The sequence below is a fragment of the Gymnodraco acuticeps genome, unplaced genomic scaffold (genome assembly GCF_902827175.1).
Source record: "Gymnodraco acuticeps unplaced genomic scaffold, fGymAcu1.1, whole genome shotgun sequence".
In the NCBI taxonomy this organism is placed as follows: Eukaryota; Metazoa; Chordata; class Actinopteri; order Perciformes; family Bathydraconidae; genus Gymnodraco; species Gymnodraco acuticeps.
In genome coordinates this window covers 767,011-783,469 of record NW_022992032.1, presented here as the reverse complement: position 1 = coordinate 783,469, position 16,459 = coordinate 767,011, and the positions used below count along the sequence as shown (strand labels likewise).

Below are 16,459 nucleotides of genomic sequence, written 5' to 3'. Positions count from 1 at the left end.
TCTCAGTCAAATGTTTTCTTCTGATTAGTTGCTGCTCATTATTGCATACTTTTTGTTGTCAAATGTGTTTAGTATTTTAAAAATGTAAGATGTCACATGTTTTACTTTTTTTAAATCAGGAATGTATGTATTATGCGTGTAACATTTCTATAAAGTATATGATAATATTTATATGTAGTATGTTTTTAATTATTTGTAATATTCTGTATTATATTATTATATTCTTATATTTTGTATTTGTTTTTCTTTGTAGTTGTGAAGAAATCCAAATAAATTGACAAAAATGTTCACAAATATAATTTTACTGAAGTTATCTTGACAAAACAATTCAAATCAAATTATTTATTTATTTAGCTGGCAGTAAAATACAAACCAATAACTGATATAACATTTGTTAGATTTTGAGGAACTCTGTATAAAGCCCTCCCCCAGCATTTTCTTTACCAATTTAACAGTGTGCAGTGAAGCGTTCCTTTCCCTTTTAAAGACACTGATGATCACAGCGATACAATGCCTGAAGCTGAAGTTGTGTACTCTGATGTAAAGTTCAAAAGAGACAAGGGAAATACTCATGGTGAGTCCTATAATTATCTATCTAATTATCTATCTATCTATTCCTAAAAACAAAAACCTACCTTTTCTAAAAAAGAAAAGACGCATGTGTTTCTGTCATTTGAGTGAAATGTGAATGTGTACATATTCAGAGCTCATTTAACAGAAAGTTGGGTTGTTTCGTGGTTTGTGTGGCAGGCAGCGCGTCCTCATCGGCACCGCATGAAACCACTTGCTCTGAAGTCAGGATCGTGAAGAAGCAGCCATCCACAGAGCTTCCTGGTGAGTGATCAAAAACTATTTTATAAATAAGAAAGGTGAACAGGAAAGTGACCTCCAGTCAGTTGAGTCAGAATGCAACTGCCACTGAAAGATGTCTGAATAAAACTATGTATCTTATCATCTAAATCTTACAGTTAAGTGCTCAGTCCTTGAAACAAACAAAACATATATTAAACAAAACAAACAAACAGCTTGTACCTTAAGAAAGATTTGGGTGTGTTCAAAAATAAATATTACAGTAAAGAAATAATATACTAAGATACATTTGCTTGGTAGAATGTGTATTCCTACTTAAGTAAAATAAAAAATATTGCATCCTGATGTGTCAGTTTAAAAACCCTCCATGTTTGGACTTTATTAATGCTGTAAAAAAAACAAGAATAATACTGTATATGGAAGGTTAGGGTTACATTTTTACACTTTTGTTATAAAGAAAAAAAATCCATCACTAAATGTAGAGAGGACTTTCATTACTTCATAAAAAAATCCATCACTAAATGTAGAGAGGACTTTCATTACTTTCATTACATTCGTTACTGTAAAATGTGTTGATGAAAAAATACAAGTTTTAGAAAAAAAGAAGGAACTGAACAAGAAGAAAGGATATAAGTGATCTGTTTGACTTGCTTCCTGTTTGTTGTGTCACGTCAAATATGTTAGTATTGTCATGCTTGTGATTGTCATGTTAGTTTAGTTTATGTTCCACTTCCTGTTTTATTTTGTACTCACCATGGCCGTGGCTGCTTCTCAGGTCGACTATTTTAATTTCCTCGCTCCTCGGTCTCACCGGAAGTTGATTTGCCTGCGCCATCTTGAGTACCGTCCCATGGCTCTTATTTCTGCCGGAGGACCGAGGATCGAGGAGCGAGGAGCGATCATGGAGGAGTGATAACCGAGGAACCACCAGACCATCCTCCGATGAAATCCTCAGATACTCACCCCGCCCCCTTACTGTGTATCGCTCACTGATTGGACGCATGCACTGATCTGATGCTTCTTGACATGAGAGCAGAGTGAAGAAAATACATGAACCTCACGGGAGTCACTCCTCAGTTTATACCGTGTTTTGTTTCAATTCATGTATCATTTAGTTACAAATATGTGATATATCTGAACAACAAAGTGGTCAAAAATCATTTAATTCATTTTTTGGAAACATTTTCATGATCGCTTTTTTCGTTTTACATTTTCATGTATTGTCATTTCCATTCAGTCAGTCATTAAGTGCTATTAAAATGTTAATTTACTACATATCCACACAAATAAACAAAGTGTGCAATCCAATGAATGTTAATCTAACTGGGTTTTGATAGATAACATATCTCTTTTTCTTCTCTCAATTATTTTATTTCTATTGTGCACTCTAATCAATATTAATCAAACTATTGTTCGTTTATACATTTTAAGACTGGCGTTTATCTTTTTTGAGAATTAGTTGTTATTTTATTTTATTTATTGGGGTCTACAACAGATGATACAAATGTTTGTGTCAGTAAATGTGTACTAACAGAGGCGGGGGGGTGTGTGTGGAAATAACGGGGACAGAGCTGGGTTGCGTTCCGATAATCCAAAAATTAGCTCCTAAATTCTAACCCTATCTCCTATTCCTTGACCTCTGAGTGAAACGTCACGGGGTTAAGGGATAGTGGATAGGAGAATTCAAAAGGATTTAAGAGAAGAGACTGTGGTACTAGAGAATCCGAATGCACTTTCACTATCCGACGTGTTTATGATGCGCCAGCGGACGTCATGAATGTGCGTCTGCTGCTGTGGGGAAACTATGGAAACTACAGTTGTCTATACAGCGGACTACAACATGGATGTTTAATAAGAACGAGGGACTCATCTAGAGACTCTGCACCGTGCTCTGATGCTGTTGTGTTATGAATGTGGACAACAGAGAAACATATTCTTCATGACCAAAGTTGGAATTGAAATAAAAAAGGAAAGTGAAACTTATGCTCGTCACCCTCTCCCTCCGGTCCACATTAATACAAATGATCCCAATACGTATGATTGTATGAACTATGAAAATATCTTAAAATCAATACAAATGTATTTATTATAAACGTTAGTCCTTAATATCTATCACTGTATATCACCATTCAAACATCTTTTAAAAGTTGAACAACCCCACACAGCTCAGTGAAATGTTGACTTTATTTGATCATTTCAGTAAAAACTAACGTTCATATTTCTCTTTTTGATTATAATACTGATGAACGTTCAAAACAAAGCACTTTGGCAACTTACCACATACGTTTTAAAATGCTTAATAAGCACCGTAACTTTCATGATATAATTTCTCCCATTATCGTTTGTGTCCGTGAACGGCCGACTGTTGAGTGACGGCAAATGCTAAGGCTGCAATGCATTGTGGGGCAGCATTTTCTCCTCTCCTTTCGGCTAGGGAGGTCCAGTGGTTCCTAAGCCAAAGGAGGTTATAAAGGAAGTTTGAAACCTCCTTTCCTTTCATTTGGCGAATTGGAACGGCACTTATCATGGCTGCCACTGACGTACTTCCGGGTCATTTCACTTGGTTAGGAAGGTTCCTAAGCTAAATGGACTATTGGAATGGGCCCCTGCTGTCAGACGATCAGCTGTGCAGCGTCATCACAAACGGACGTCGCTTCACGTGACGCTCCGGAGGAAAGGATGTCCCATTGCTCTTAAAACTCATTTCCCTGCTTCTCGTGGTTGCCTTGCATCTCTCCATGCTTCCCTGGTGGGAGGGACTAAACGCAGGGAAACGACGCAAGTGAGGGAAGCAAGGATTTCATTTAATCGACCTGAGAAGCAGCCCGTGTCTCAATGGGGCTGCACCAAGCCCCCAGGAAGTGCGCTGGACTCAGATGAAAATATTCGTGCTGGCCAAATGGCGGTACTACACTTCTGTTTGGTTGCCAGGCCCGGAAACACTTTTTCCCATTGACTTACATGGGGAAAGATCGGTCTGTAAATCGTTGGATAATTTTTTTAAAACTAAATAAACTACCCAGTATGAACACTTGTATAGCCCTTATTAAAAACATTCGTTCCTCAAGTTGTAATAATGTGCTAATAACGTTATTCTGAGAGTTATTTCCCTCTGTATTATGAACGCGCATCTAACCCACGGGACCGCGCCGTTCATGTTACGTGTCCCAACCAATCAGAGCACACTGTGCTCACAGGGAGGGTGGGGGCTGGAGCTATTGGAGCTACAACGAGCCGTTAAAGGCAGAGAGTGAAATTCAGTGAATACACGTAGTTTACAGAGATGCTGTTTGAGACAAGAGAGTCTGGATGCAGACCGTAGCAAGGAGGCGGATCCTATAGGGGCGTTTCCTAAAGGGTTATGAACCCCGCCCCCCACGTATTTCTTAAAGGTATATGACGCTCTCTGTTTTGAATGAATCAAACGAGCTTTGAAAAATAATAATTATAATTAATTTGCATAAAGAATGAAGAGTATACAACCCACAGAGAAGACAAATTCATAAATTGTAGGCATATCATTTTTCACTGTGCAGTGGTAGTAATTATTATTCAAATCAATCAACTACGTTTTATGGAAGATATTGCTGTATATCATTTAACAACATGAGTAGAGGTTTCTGTACACCTAAAATACTGAAGTTGAAGTTACTGTCCTGATGTGTATCATTCATGTGTTCATGTTGTGGTAAGATTAATTAAAAAATATATACAGTACATACAAAGAGTAAAGTCTTTATTAAACAAACATTTTATTGGCTGTTCTAATTATTATTAACCCCATCAGCCATTTTCATGGAAGGTGCCTCCAGCATCATAAAAACAGTCAATGCTGCAGAATCCTGCCAGCTCATCTTCTGAGTACATCCCCAAGAGTTGTCCCCTGTAGCCTTCCGAGTCCTTGTACAGGTTGCGGCACTGTATGCAGCTGGAGATCCTGTAGGTCTTGGTGTACTCCACAGAGTACTCCTTCCAGGTCACCACACCTGATGAGAAAAGAAAAGAAGGACTCAATTGTCTAAAACGTAGGTTCAGGTTATTTTTTATTTAAGCCAGAAGCCTACAGCTGCCACCCAAAAAAAACCTTTGCGCTGGCCTTTCTTCAAGCCAGACAAGCAGTCATGTCCAAGTTGACTGCACCTATAGCTTATTGTGGTTCTATAAGTGAGTGACTTTACCTGTAGCATAGAGATGCTGTGCACATAAAAATGTGGGAGTCTAAATGAAAGCGTAACTATATACAGCAGCCGACATTTACGGAAAGGATGCGTCCGTCTCTCGTCTGGTTCATTACAACTAGTAGTTACAAACTGTTACAGTTACAACCTTAATCAGTACCGCACATCGTATTACTCAATTCAACAAACCAAGCTAGCCATGTTGTCTATCCGAATCCATACCATATTATTTGATTAAGTTACAGTATGTAGGGCAGGCCTACTTATATTTCCAAGATAATACAACAGTACACTAGCATCATGCTAAGTGCTGGTTAGCATCACAGCATATGCTAACCTTAGGTCAATTAGATGATCAGCTTTGGTAACACAAATCAGTATTGTTACCGAGCCTGATAATCTATTGACCTATCTAAGCTAAACGTTATTACAACAGTAGAGTAGGCCTGGTTGCACACGGGACTATAGGCCAACGTGTTTATAGCATCTTGCTAAATTAGCATTTAATACCACAAACATGTTTACCACATACAACTATTAATAACTTTATTAACGCTTAACGAGGTTGGACAGTCGATGTTGTACTTTGATAACGAGACAATTGTGTGTTAAGAAAAATGACATTACAATAAATATAAACATGCATCTCTGGAAAATACTATTACCGCTGTTTCAACTTGTTGTTCGGCCATCTTGAAAGAACGAATGACTTCTTCTGCGAGGATTTATAAAAGCAGCTGGAATCCCTTAAATTGCATTACTGCCACCTACAGTATGTATTTCTGCTGAATGTCATTATTCTATTGGATAAAAAAAGTTAGGAAACGCCCCCTATAGGATCCGCCTCCTTGCTGCGGTCTGCATCCAGACAGGGGCGGATCTACCGGGGTGGCATGGGGTGGCAACTGCCACCCTAAACAATAGCCTTGCCACCCCAGCTGCCACCCCAGTTGGCATCTTTGTTTTGAAAGAAACGTTGTGGCTCTTCGGACATTTATGAGAAAAAGTCTCTAATGTCCGAGTGCAAGTGAATGCAGCACAAGATGCACGTCATGTAACCCCTCCCCCGGTCCTGGCGCAAGAGTGGAAATATGATTGGTGGCGAATTCACTTGAACGGGGGACGGCGCAAAACGAGAAGCGTTTCGGACCCAAGCACTGAAGGAATGAGGTAGTTGCGGTCTACAATGACAGAGAAGAGAATGTCAAGTTTGGCTGTACTCAGCATTGAATCAAAACGCACTACAGCTGTTGATCTTAATAAATTTGTGAGGCGTTTTGCTGAACAAAATAGTAATCGCCGCATTCAGCTGTAATATACATGCCAACTTGATGCTCTGCTCACGGATGACTCGATGAGAATAACAAACTGTTAAGATGATGACCTTGTATGCGTGTATATATTTTTTTCTTTGAGGGGGTCTGCCCCCAAAAAACAGTTTTAAGTCCTGAGAAAGTAAAATAAGACGGTGTGTACAACTACACTGCCCAGCCAACAGAAAGTAACCACTTTGATTTAACTAGGCCAGTAGGTAAGGACCTTCCACTGGATAATAACTGCAGTGATGTTTTAGCTGAATACACGTTTTTTAACCCTAACTGATGCAGTTAGTCACTTCTTTAATGTTTGTTCTTTCTGATGTAAAGTCAAGGTTGTAACTGTATATCAATAATGATATAATTACTTGTTTTTCAAAATTGAAGGAGGGTGAGCAAGCATCTTGATGAACATTCATCATTCAAAATATATTTTATTCAATAATAAATGAATATGTGAATCATAACAGTTCTTCACTATATCTGTAAAGCCTCTTTGAGCACCTGTAAAAACGCTAACAAATTAAATCTATTATTATTATTTATTAACAGTGATTGACAGCTGATAGGAATAATATGATTGTTAATAGTATCATATTCATTCAGACAAACATCGATGAGACAGTTAATTAATGTACTTATTGCAGCAGTCTGTATATATTTGGTACCCCTGCTGGTCTAAGAGTGAGACAAACTCATTCAGTTATTGTTCAGTTAAAATTCATTAAATTACGTCTGCCACCTTATATGTAAGGCTTTACTGATGTGCCACAATAATATCACCTATGTGATTGAGTTAAAATATTAATATTGTGGCTTTCCAAGTTAACATTGATTGTAGGGGTGTAACGGTTCACAAACATTTCGGTTCGGTACGTACTTCGTTTTAGGTCACGGTTCGGTTCGGTACGTTTTCGGTACAGCAGAAAAAATTATCACAAAACATTAAATATTTTTTAAAAATTATTATTAAACTGACTAATGTATTCAAATAAATACAAAATATAGTAAAATAAACATTAAGGTGCAGCATTTCGATGAACTGAAATAATCTGTATTTGAACTGTACTGTACCTAAGCAGCCGGCTTGACATTAGGACTTGCTTTTCATTGTATTTTCATGTTGTTTAAAGAAAGATGAACTTGTCCACATTGCTTGCTGAAATGGTAGATCTGCTGGCACTAACAATGTCTCCTGCTGTGGAGAACACCCTCTCTAGGGACAGAGGTAGCAGACACAGCCAGGTAGCGCTTTGCTAACATGGCAATATAAGGATACTTGGCGTTTGTAATAGCTTTGGCTCGGTCTGAACTTTCTGCGAGTGGTGGAGGCTTACATGCTAGTGGGAGTTGGGTTTGCACTTCAGTCTTTTTTCTTTTGGTACCGGTGATATTCATGTTCGGTGATGCCTCAAATGAGTGTGATGTATTGCCAGCCGCGTAACCAATGTTAGTTGAACAATGTCGACAAACAGCTTTGGTTCGGTCCACCTGTCTTTGTCCGTCATCCTTGTACGTAACTGTGAAACCAAAATGTTCCCAAACCGGAGACTTCAATGATGCTGGAGGATTTTCAGCTCAACTTTATCTGCGTTCGCCATTTCGACAGTTCCTCAAATTACTGACTACATTTGAACGCATCCCTGTGACCAGCTCTCATAGTATGCCTCTCGTCCAATGAAATGACTTGGTCGCTCTATGATATATACCTGAGATTACTTCCAGAAAGTTCTTCTCAATTTTTTACGTTTAACTCTATATTCGTTCGGTACACACATGTACCGAACCGAAGGGCCCGTACCGAATAATTTCAGTACGTGTACCGTTACATCCCTAATTGATTGATATGATTGCGATTTCAATCAGCATATAATTCTGTCAGGGGATGCCACCCCTCAAAATCTCCTGCCACCCTCTTGCCACCCCATGAATATTTGTCTAGATCCGCCCCTGCATCCAGACCCTATACAGTCTATGATCCAGACCCATCTCGTTTGAGAAACCAATGTGAGTTGCGTTTATGGGCATAAATATGTCTCGTAATTATTTGGGTGAACATAAAAATAATTTGTGTGTAAATATGTGATTTGTAAATGTAAAACACCATCCACAAATGTGTTTAAAAGATTTGCAAACTCACAAATAAATGTGCAAGTGTAAAACGGATCTGCAAATACGCTAAATATTTTCACAAATAAAAAAAAGATCTGTGAATATCTCTTTAACATTGACAACTTTCGATCAGGCATTTGTGAATCCATTTTGTATTTGTCGACCAAAAATGCGCTTGCGGATCTCAAATCTCTGCTTGCGGATCTCACATTTCTGCTTGTGGATCGTCACACACGGAATTTTGAGACATATTTTCCGCCGGTCTCCGCTAAAATCTACTCGTGTCACTCGGTTATTTTCGGAAACCATGTGATGGCCTGCTGATGACGATATTTCCGCATGATTTCAAAGTAAGAGCATGATGGTTTGTTTAATGCTCTGTTTTTTTATTATAATGAACAGCGGAACGTTAGATGCATTCTTTATATAATAAGCTACAGGGACGTTAATCTAACGTCGGTAATATTAACTTTATAACATTTATGGTACAAGATTTAATCATACAGCCCATGTAGTATAATATTTTACAAATTATGAATTATAGCAAACATGTGCAATATATCCATTATTACAGCTCCGTGGGCTGGCAGTAAGGCGATATGGGTCCGTTCTTATTGTGCATCCATGGGTAAAGATAAACGCATGTAGTGCTGAACACGTAACATGAACGTGACGGGCGGCGCGGTCCCGTGGGTTAGATGCGCGTTCATAATGCAGAGGGAAATAACTCTCAGAATAACGTTATTAGCACATTTTTACAACTTGAGGAACGAATGTTTTTAATAAGGGCTATACAAGTGTTCATACTGGGGTGTTTATTTAGTTAAAAAAAAATTATCCAACGAGTTACAGACCACTCTTTCCCAATGTAAGTCAATGGGAAAAAGCGGGCCCAGCAACCTAAAGGAAGTGTAGTACCGCCGTTTGGCCAGCACGAATATTCTCATCAGACTCCAGCGCACTTCCTGGGTGCTTGAGCCCACCGCCCAAAGCATCTGCCGAGGGGAACTCCACTGGGGCAGGTGACCTCCTACGTCACGGTGTTCACAGATGCGTCCGTGACAGGATGGGGGGGGGACCTGCCTAGAGGCTGGCCTCTGACAGAAACTCGGCACATCAACCTTCTAGAGCAGGGATGGGCAAATGGCGGGGACTTAAACCAAGACTTTGTTTATTTGAAATCAAATGAAAACAAACTGTCACGGACCCTGCCATGTTATCTATGATTACTATACGCTTTTCATTCATAATTTCAGCGGGAGGGAGGGGGAGCGGCGCTGAGGAACAGCAGAGTGCGGGTTGACAGGTGCCTGTGTTGACATTCCCCTTATTGTGCGTCAGCAGAGACAGGCTACAAGTGTCTTAGGTTCAAGTTAGACAACAACTGGGTTAGTGTTCATGACTTGATGTTTATGTCATCTTAATGGTTAATCTCAATGCACACACATTTTCCGTGCTTTCCAATAGTTTAAAATAGTTGTATTCCACTGTTAAATAACCTGTTCAATGCAAACATGCCACTTGTAACAATTTAATAAAATGTCTGTGAACTGATATTTGTTTAGTGAGCTTATTAGAGGATGTTCCTTGAAAGATTGAAAAATGTCAATGAAGATGTCAGACTTAGTATCTTTGTTAATAATTACATACAATACATGGAATTTGTGTGTGTGTGTGTTCCAAGTGAATCTGCGGCCCCCTGATGGCCAGTACATAAATTATGTGGCCCCCACCACCATCCAAGTTGCCCATCCCTGTTCTAGAGCTACGGGCAGTAGTACTGGTCCTACAGCACTTCAAACCCTTACTACAGGGCAAACATGTGTTGGTGAGAAGCGACAACCGCACCACAGTGGCTTACATCAACAGGCAGGGCGGAGTCCGCTCTGCCACCTTGTTGAGCACAGCGGAGAACCTGTGGTTGTGGGCCTCAGAGAATGTGTTATCTCTGAAGGCCCACCACATCAGAACAGGAGGGCCGACCTCATGTCAAGAGGTCCATTCGTCTGGCCCCTGCCACCCGGAGGTGGTGAAGCAGATCTGGGCCCAGTTTGGGAAAGCGGAGGCGGACCTGTTCGCCAACCGGCGCAACAACCACTGTATCATATGGTTTTCCCTGGCTCGGCAGGACAATCCACCCGTGGGGGTGGACGCGTTTGCGCACGAGCCATGGCCAAGAAAGCTGCTCTACGCTTTTCCACCGCTGTGTCTCATTCTCCCCCTCCTGGAGAGGGTGAGACGGGAACAGTTGTCAGTCATTCTGTTAGCGCCAGGTCGCCGCTCGGCGCCGTGGTGCGCAGAAGTGACACAAATGATGGTGGGCCAGCCCTGGACAGTTCCTCAGTTCAGGGGGGCGCTGTCTCAGGAAGCAGGTGCAATAGGGGCGTTACCCACTGTAGGTGCCTTAATGCTACTTAGCCCAAGTTCATTATTTGTATTATTATTATTATTTGTTTACGTCACTTTTATTTGTTTGTTGAGCACTTCCGGTAATTGTCACATGGGTGTGGTTTGTCTATATAAGTCACCTGTTTCATGTCGAGTGCGGATGACAGAGGGTGAGCTTGTGCTGTCATTTTTTCTGTTGACCGTTTTGTCCATAGTTACTGTGTTTTGATTTTGTTTATTAAATATCCTATAACTATCTTGCTTCAGTATGGGCTTTCTCTTCGAAAACGCGTCACAGTTTATAGCCAAGCTTAGCCTCTCGGCGACTCAAACTGAACTGGAAATTGAGCCTCCACACCCACTCTGGGCCAACCTCTCCAGGCTTGGCTCCTGAGAGGGACAGGCTGAGACGGGGTAGACTGTCTGACAATGTTATACAGACTATCCAGGCAGGAAGAGCAGGATCCACCACAGCCTGTTACAGGACGAAGTGGTTGTGATTCCAGCGGTGGTGTGAGGAAAGGAGTCCAGAGCCTCTGTCCTGTACATTGGGCTCTATTCTGTCCTATTTACAGATACTGGTGGACAAGGGGCTTGCTCATTCCACAGTTAAGGTGTATGCAGCAGCCATCTCGTCCTGCCATGAGGGATTTGGCGGCAGGTCAGCCTTTAGTCAACCGCTTATGACGCGTTTTTTGCAGGGGGTCAGGAGACAGCACCCAGTGGTGCATGTCTCCACCCCGCAATGGGATCTGCCATTGGTTCTCAAGGCTTTGGTTACAGAACCGTTTGAGCCACTGGAGCTCTCCTCCCTGAAGGCGCTATCATTGAAAACAGCTTTGCTGCTTGCTTTCACTTTGGCCAAGAGAGTATGCGAGCTGACCGCTCTGTCGGTGCACCTGAGTTGCCTTTTCATTCGTGGTGACCGTAGCGGGGCGACACTCAGACCGAACCCCTCCTTTGTTCCCAAGAACCTAAGGAGTTTGTTCAGGTCGAGGGCTATACAGTTAGACGGCTTTAGTCTTCCACCCCATACTGGGGACAGGAAGGCAACATTGCATCTCCTCTGCCCGGTGCGTGCGCTGGCATGTTATGTAGGGCGCAAGGCTTCTATTGGACGCACTGAACTGCTGTTTGTGTGCTTTGGGGATGGTGTGGCCGGTAAAGCTCTGTCCAAGAAACGCCTGACAGGATGGCTCTGCGAGTGCATTTCACATGCCGGCAGGGAGAGCCTTTCCCACTGGGGTCCGTGCATACTCTACACGTGGTATGGCTGTGTCGACAGCCTTGTTCAACGGCGTAAGTGTGGAGGACATATACACGGCGGCGTCTTGGTCTACGTCAGGCCCGTTAATAAGGTTTTATCTTTTGGACATGTCGGGCTCATTTTCATCGTCTGCGCTTGCTGGGGCAACACAGGACTGGTGAAAGGAGGGGGGCTGTGGGTCAGTAAGCTGTATCTGACCCCCTTGGACATAATGCACTTACGACTATTTTCATGCTCCTTAGGGACCTGGGAAACGTGGTGCGCAGTAAGCCCCATACAGGGCTGGAAGCAGGCGGGGAGAGCCTTCCCCACTAAGACACACAAATAAATTGTCATTGATATTTGCCAATTATATGTTTTCAAATTACTAGCTAGAAATGCAATATCTGATTTTTAGGGCCGGGACTTTAACGCGTTAATTAAGATTAATTAATTACACAAAAATTAACGCGTTAAAAAAATTAACGCATTTTAATCGCACTTATTTTTGCACCGCGGAACGTTTCCCACTGGATGAGTTTCAGGCGTACCGATTATACTGGAGCACCAACTAACGTTCATGACTTCAGACAACAACAAACCACAGTGAACAACAGTGGGAAATGTTGTTTTAAAAAACGGACGGATGGAAGCGTCGATAAGAGCACGGTTGTGTGCAAATTATGCAAAAAGGAATTCGCATATCACCGCAGCACATCAAGCCTCAAGTATCACCTCAATGCAAAAACATATAGCAGCTAGCGTGGAAGCTAGCGTGGACGTTAGCCTCTTTTATCGCGTTCACACCAAAAAGAGCCGGTACTAAAATTAGTTCATGAGAACCTTTTTACCCCCACGAAAGCAGGGACTTTCGTACGGCTCTCTTGTGAGAAAAGAGCTATATTTCTGATTGGCTGGGCGGATTGCAAACCACGCCCCGTAAAACTCCCAAAAAGTTTTGTGAAGTCGCCATTTTATTATCCTCGCATTAGCATTATTAGCATTAGCCCAGCGCAGAAACGCAGAGAGACTAACTTATGGCAACACAAAATAAAACATGGGAGCGGTGGAGATGAGGAGGTGTCGGCGTTCTGGCGATTTACTCGGAAGGCTGCTGGGACTCCCAGCAGCTTCTACTGAAGCCAGTCCCCAACTCCGGGGACTTCCGGCCGGGGACTTTGGGCGGCAGTATACGCCGTGAAGTGGTTTGCGGCCTGCCAGTAAACCCAAAGCAGAAGAAGAAGAAGTGACGTCAGCGGCTTCATTTGCCTAATCCTCCCCCAGGTTCAAAGAGTTCTCATGAACTAAGTTCTCATGAACCTTTGTGGGAAAAGTACTGCGGTGTGAATGCGCCTAATGGTATACTAAAATCCATGTGAAAAAAAATTGCTTCTCACTGTTCTTAGGTCAAATATGTATATGCGATTAAAAATGCGATTAATTTCGATTAATTAATTACAAAGCCTCTAATTAATTAGATTAATTTTTTTAATCGAGTCCCGGCCCTACTTATTTTATTCATATACTTTCTAACCAGAAATGTCCACGTCGGCAGTACTCACATCAAATCTTCCAGTTGTATATCTATATTCTTAAGGTTTTTATTGCGTGATTTATAGAGCATTTTAGATTTGTTTTGTGACTGTTGACAGTATTTTTCAGATTTTTGGAGTGATAAAATGTCCTAAAAAGGAAACTGGTTTTTGAACCAGGCAGTAGGGTGTGAACATGTGAATTAAGGTTTTACTGATATAGCGTCTTAAAAGTTCCTAAAAACAAACACACAAGGAGCAAAACTGTTTTTCTTTGCATTTTAAAAGATAATATGGTTACAGGGCATACAAAATAAAAGACAAAGAACAACAATATTTAGAAAAATAAAAGTCTTCAAATAAGAAAGAGAGAGAAAATAAGGTCAAGAAAATTACTATGATTTATTATCATACTATTATTTGTAACAGATGTCATAACAGATACATATTTGTGAGGCTTTAAATAAGAGTACAAATCTAGGGGAAATGTTCATAAATATCACACTTTCCGAAAGTTGGGGAGGGCATGCTAAGACAGAAGGGCATCAGGTGTAAATAATCTCACCATCACACAGGAGGGAAAACACAAAGACAGGGAGTAAACACAGACATAGGGGGTGAAAAACTGGAAATGGGAATAGTAACAAAGAATATTTAACCTAATGTAAAGACATGACCCTCTCTTGTTCTCCTCAACAGATACCCAACAGCAATCTGAGTCAGGTCCACGATGTAGAGTCACCTCAGAGAGAGCGGCTGTGTTTGTTCTCAGTGTTCTCCTGGCAGCTTCTCTCATCGCTCTCGCACTGACCTGTGAGTTTCTCTCTTCTTCTCTGCATTTAAATTATTACCTAGATCTGTCCTTATGATAATCCTCACTCTAAATTGGAATGATTACTACTATTCTACAAACCATACTTACTTTCTCTTTTTTAACAATCAGTGTATAAAAACAACCAAACCGAAGAAAGTCGGGCTGTGGAAAAGAATCTCAAAGGTTGTTTTAACTCATTTTGTAATAACACTCATATATTATCATTACCTATATCTCTAAAATAATAACCTTCACCCTAAATTGACCTTGGAATGTTTTGCCTCTGATGGATAATGTACTCCACCATCTATACGATTCTCCAAAAGATGATAGATGAGCATGACGCTGAGATAAGAAACCTCACAGGTAAACTTTGTCCACATCCAGATCTCTTTCAAGTTTTTAACACTCATATTGTTCTGTTGAATATTCATCTTTGTGTCTCTTCTCGACTGAGTGAACCAAGAGTTTTGATCTCTGTTCCGGTTCTCAAGAGACACCTCTGATGAGGTGAAATCTTTTTTATCTTTTTTCCTAACAGAGAGACTAAAACCATTTAAACCGGAGTCACCAAAGTGCCCTGAAGTAAACCGTCAGTGATGGATTTACTTTCTCACATGTTTGCATCTTCTGATGATGAAGTGTCAGATTGTCACACACATAAAACAGATGTGTATCACCTGAATAAAGACTTTGCTCTGATCTTTTTAAAGGGTACTCATGTACAACATGTCCAGTCGGCTGGGAGCGTTATGGAGGGAAATGCTATTATTTCTCCACCAATAAAGCAACATGGACAAGGAGCAGAGATGAATGCAGATGCCAAGGAGGAGATTTGGTTAAGATAGAGAGCAGAGAGGAGCAGGTATGACACACTGCTGCAGGGTCACGATTCACCACTTTGTTTCTGCAGTAGTTAGCACAGAAAAGTTATTCAACATATTTGTTTTTGCTGTCCAGGAATTCCTGGAGCAGAAAGTGAGAGTTAAGATGACTCCAGACAAGTTCTGGATCGGACTGACGGACTCAGAGACAGAGGACACATGGCTGTGGACAGACGGATCAGCACTGAACAGCAGGTTTGATTGTTGTAAACAAATGTTTTTGTCAATCTCCAATATCAAAGTCAACAGTTTTATTAAAACACATCTTTCTCTTCTTCAAATCTCAGCTTTCCTTTTTGGTCTAAAGGAGAGCCAAACAACGCTAAAGGGAGAAATCCTGATGGAGAGGATTGTGTGAAGATGGGGAAGAGAGGTGGAGCGACAGACCTGAAGTGTTGGATTGATCAATCCTGTGAAGACCCTTACAGAAGTATCTGTGAGAAACCAGTGTGAATCTCACTGTGAATCTGAAAGCAGTTCAGCTTAAGTCTCAGCCTGTTTATCTATCTCAGTACAGGATGCAGAACGTGGAGCAGGGTGGTTTTTAATAAAGCTCTTATTTAAATAAAAATAATATATACAGCCGTGCAAACATTCAAATGCAGTTTCTTGAATGTGTTGAATGATTAAGAAAGGGATCACATGTAACAGAAGTTCAATTTAACTTTAAACTATAAAGGCACTGAATTTGCACAAAATAAGTGAAAGTCACTTTGGGCTCGGAGTAATTGTGACAGCATTTCTCCATATTATCACAATTTTTACAAATCAAGCAATCATTCAAATTATGGAGAACTTATTTAAGCAGATTCATCTATAATGATTATATTCATTGCATTTCAATACAAAACATTTAATAATGAGATCCAACTCCAACAACTCCAACAGTACAATAAAATGTATGCATTAGGCACAACAATCTGATCAGATACGAGGTAGTATATTATAACGATCGCAGCTTTGAGTGCTTTTACTTATTAATAATATTGCAGGGCTTTTACTGGTGATAGTATATTTTTTGAATGGTATTATTACTTTAGAACGTATTAGTTTACCTTCTGTCAATCAACATCTTGTTTAAGCAGTACTTATATAAACTGCTGTGTTTAACTTTTAACCAAACATCATACTTCATAATCTCTTCATTTTTTTATTAAAAAATGTGTATTTCTTAAGCCC

The 16,459-nt window shown here is 40.7% G+C and overlaps 2 protein-coding genes and 1 long non-coding RNA gene across 4 annotated transcripts; 2 read left to right on the top strand and 1 right to left on the bottom strand.

Annotated features, from left to right (window-relative positions):
* The first annotated feature begins 467 nt into the window (after window positions 1–467).
* On the top strand, window positions 468–16,412 carry illr4 (immune-related, lectin-like receptor 4). 2 transcript variants are annotated; one of them, XM_034201584.1, is made up of 7 exons: window positions 468–574; window positions 751–834; window positions 14,282–14,395; window positions 14,526–14,579; window positions 15,110–15,261; window positions 15,357–15,475; window positions 15,568–16,412. In XM_034201584.1, the coding sequence occupies exons 1-7, from the start codon at window positions 511–513 to the stop codon at window positions 15,731–15,733; spliced, it is 753 nt and encodes a 250-aa protein (XP_034057475.1). In that variant the 5' UTR covers window positions 468–510; the 3' UTR covers window positions 15,734–16,412. The 2 variants fall into 2 exon arrangements, with proteins under 2 accessions (XP_034057475.1, XP_034057476.1); XM_034201585.1 differs by lacking the exon at window positions 14,526–14,579.
* Window positions 4,530–5,761, bottom strand: LOC117536648. The gene is made up of 2 exons (XR_004567597.1): window positions 5,654–5,761; window positions 4,530–4,796 (listed from the first exon to the last, which is right to left on the bottom strand). It is a non-coding gene; the product is annotated as an uncharacterized LOC117536648 (long non-coding RNA).
* Window positions 10,830–14,274, top strand: LOC117536645. Its single transcript, XM_034201582.1, has 2 exons — window positions 10,830–12,457; window positions 13,559–14,274. Exon 1 carries the CDS (start codon window positions 11,488–11,490, stop codon window positions 12,397–12,399), a length of 912 nt encoding a protein of 303 aa, XP_034057473.1. The 5' UTR covers window positions 10,830–11,487; the 3' UTR covers window positions 12,400–12,457; window positions 13,559–14,274.
* Window positions 16,413–16,459: the final 47 nt, after the last annotated feature.

Coding starts and splice junctions, on each gene's coding strand:
- illr4 (XM_034201584.1), top strand. CDS start 511: ATGCCTGAAGCTGAAGTTGTGTACTCTGATGTAAAGTTCAAAAGAGAC. Junction 575..750: donor AGACAAGGGAAATACTCATG/GTGAGTCCTATA, acceptor TTTGTGTGGCAG/GCAGCGCGTCCTCATCGGCA. Junction 14,580..15,109: donor TGTGGAAAAGAATCTCAAAG/GTTGTTTTAACT, acceptor ATCTTTTTAAAG/GGTACTCATGTACAACATGT.
- LOC117536645 (XM_034201582.1), top strand. CDS start 11,488: ATGACGCGTTTTTTGCAGGGGGTCAGGAGACAGCACCCAGTGGTGCAT.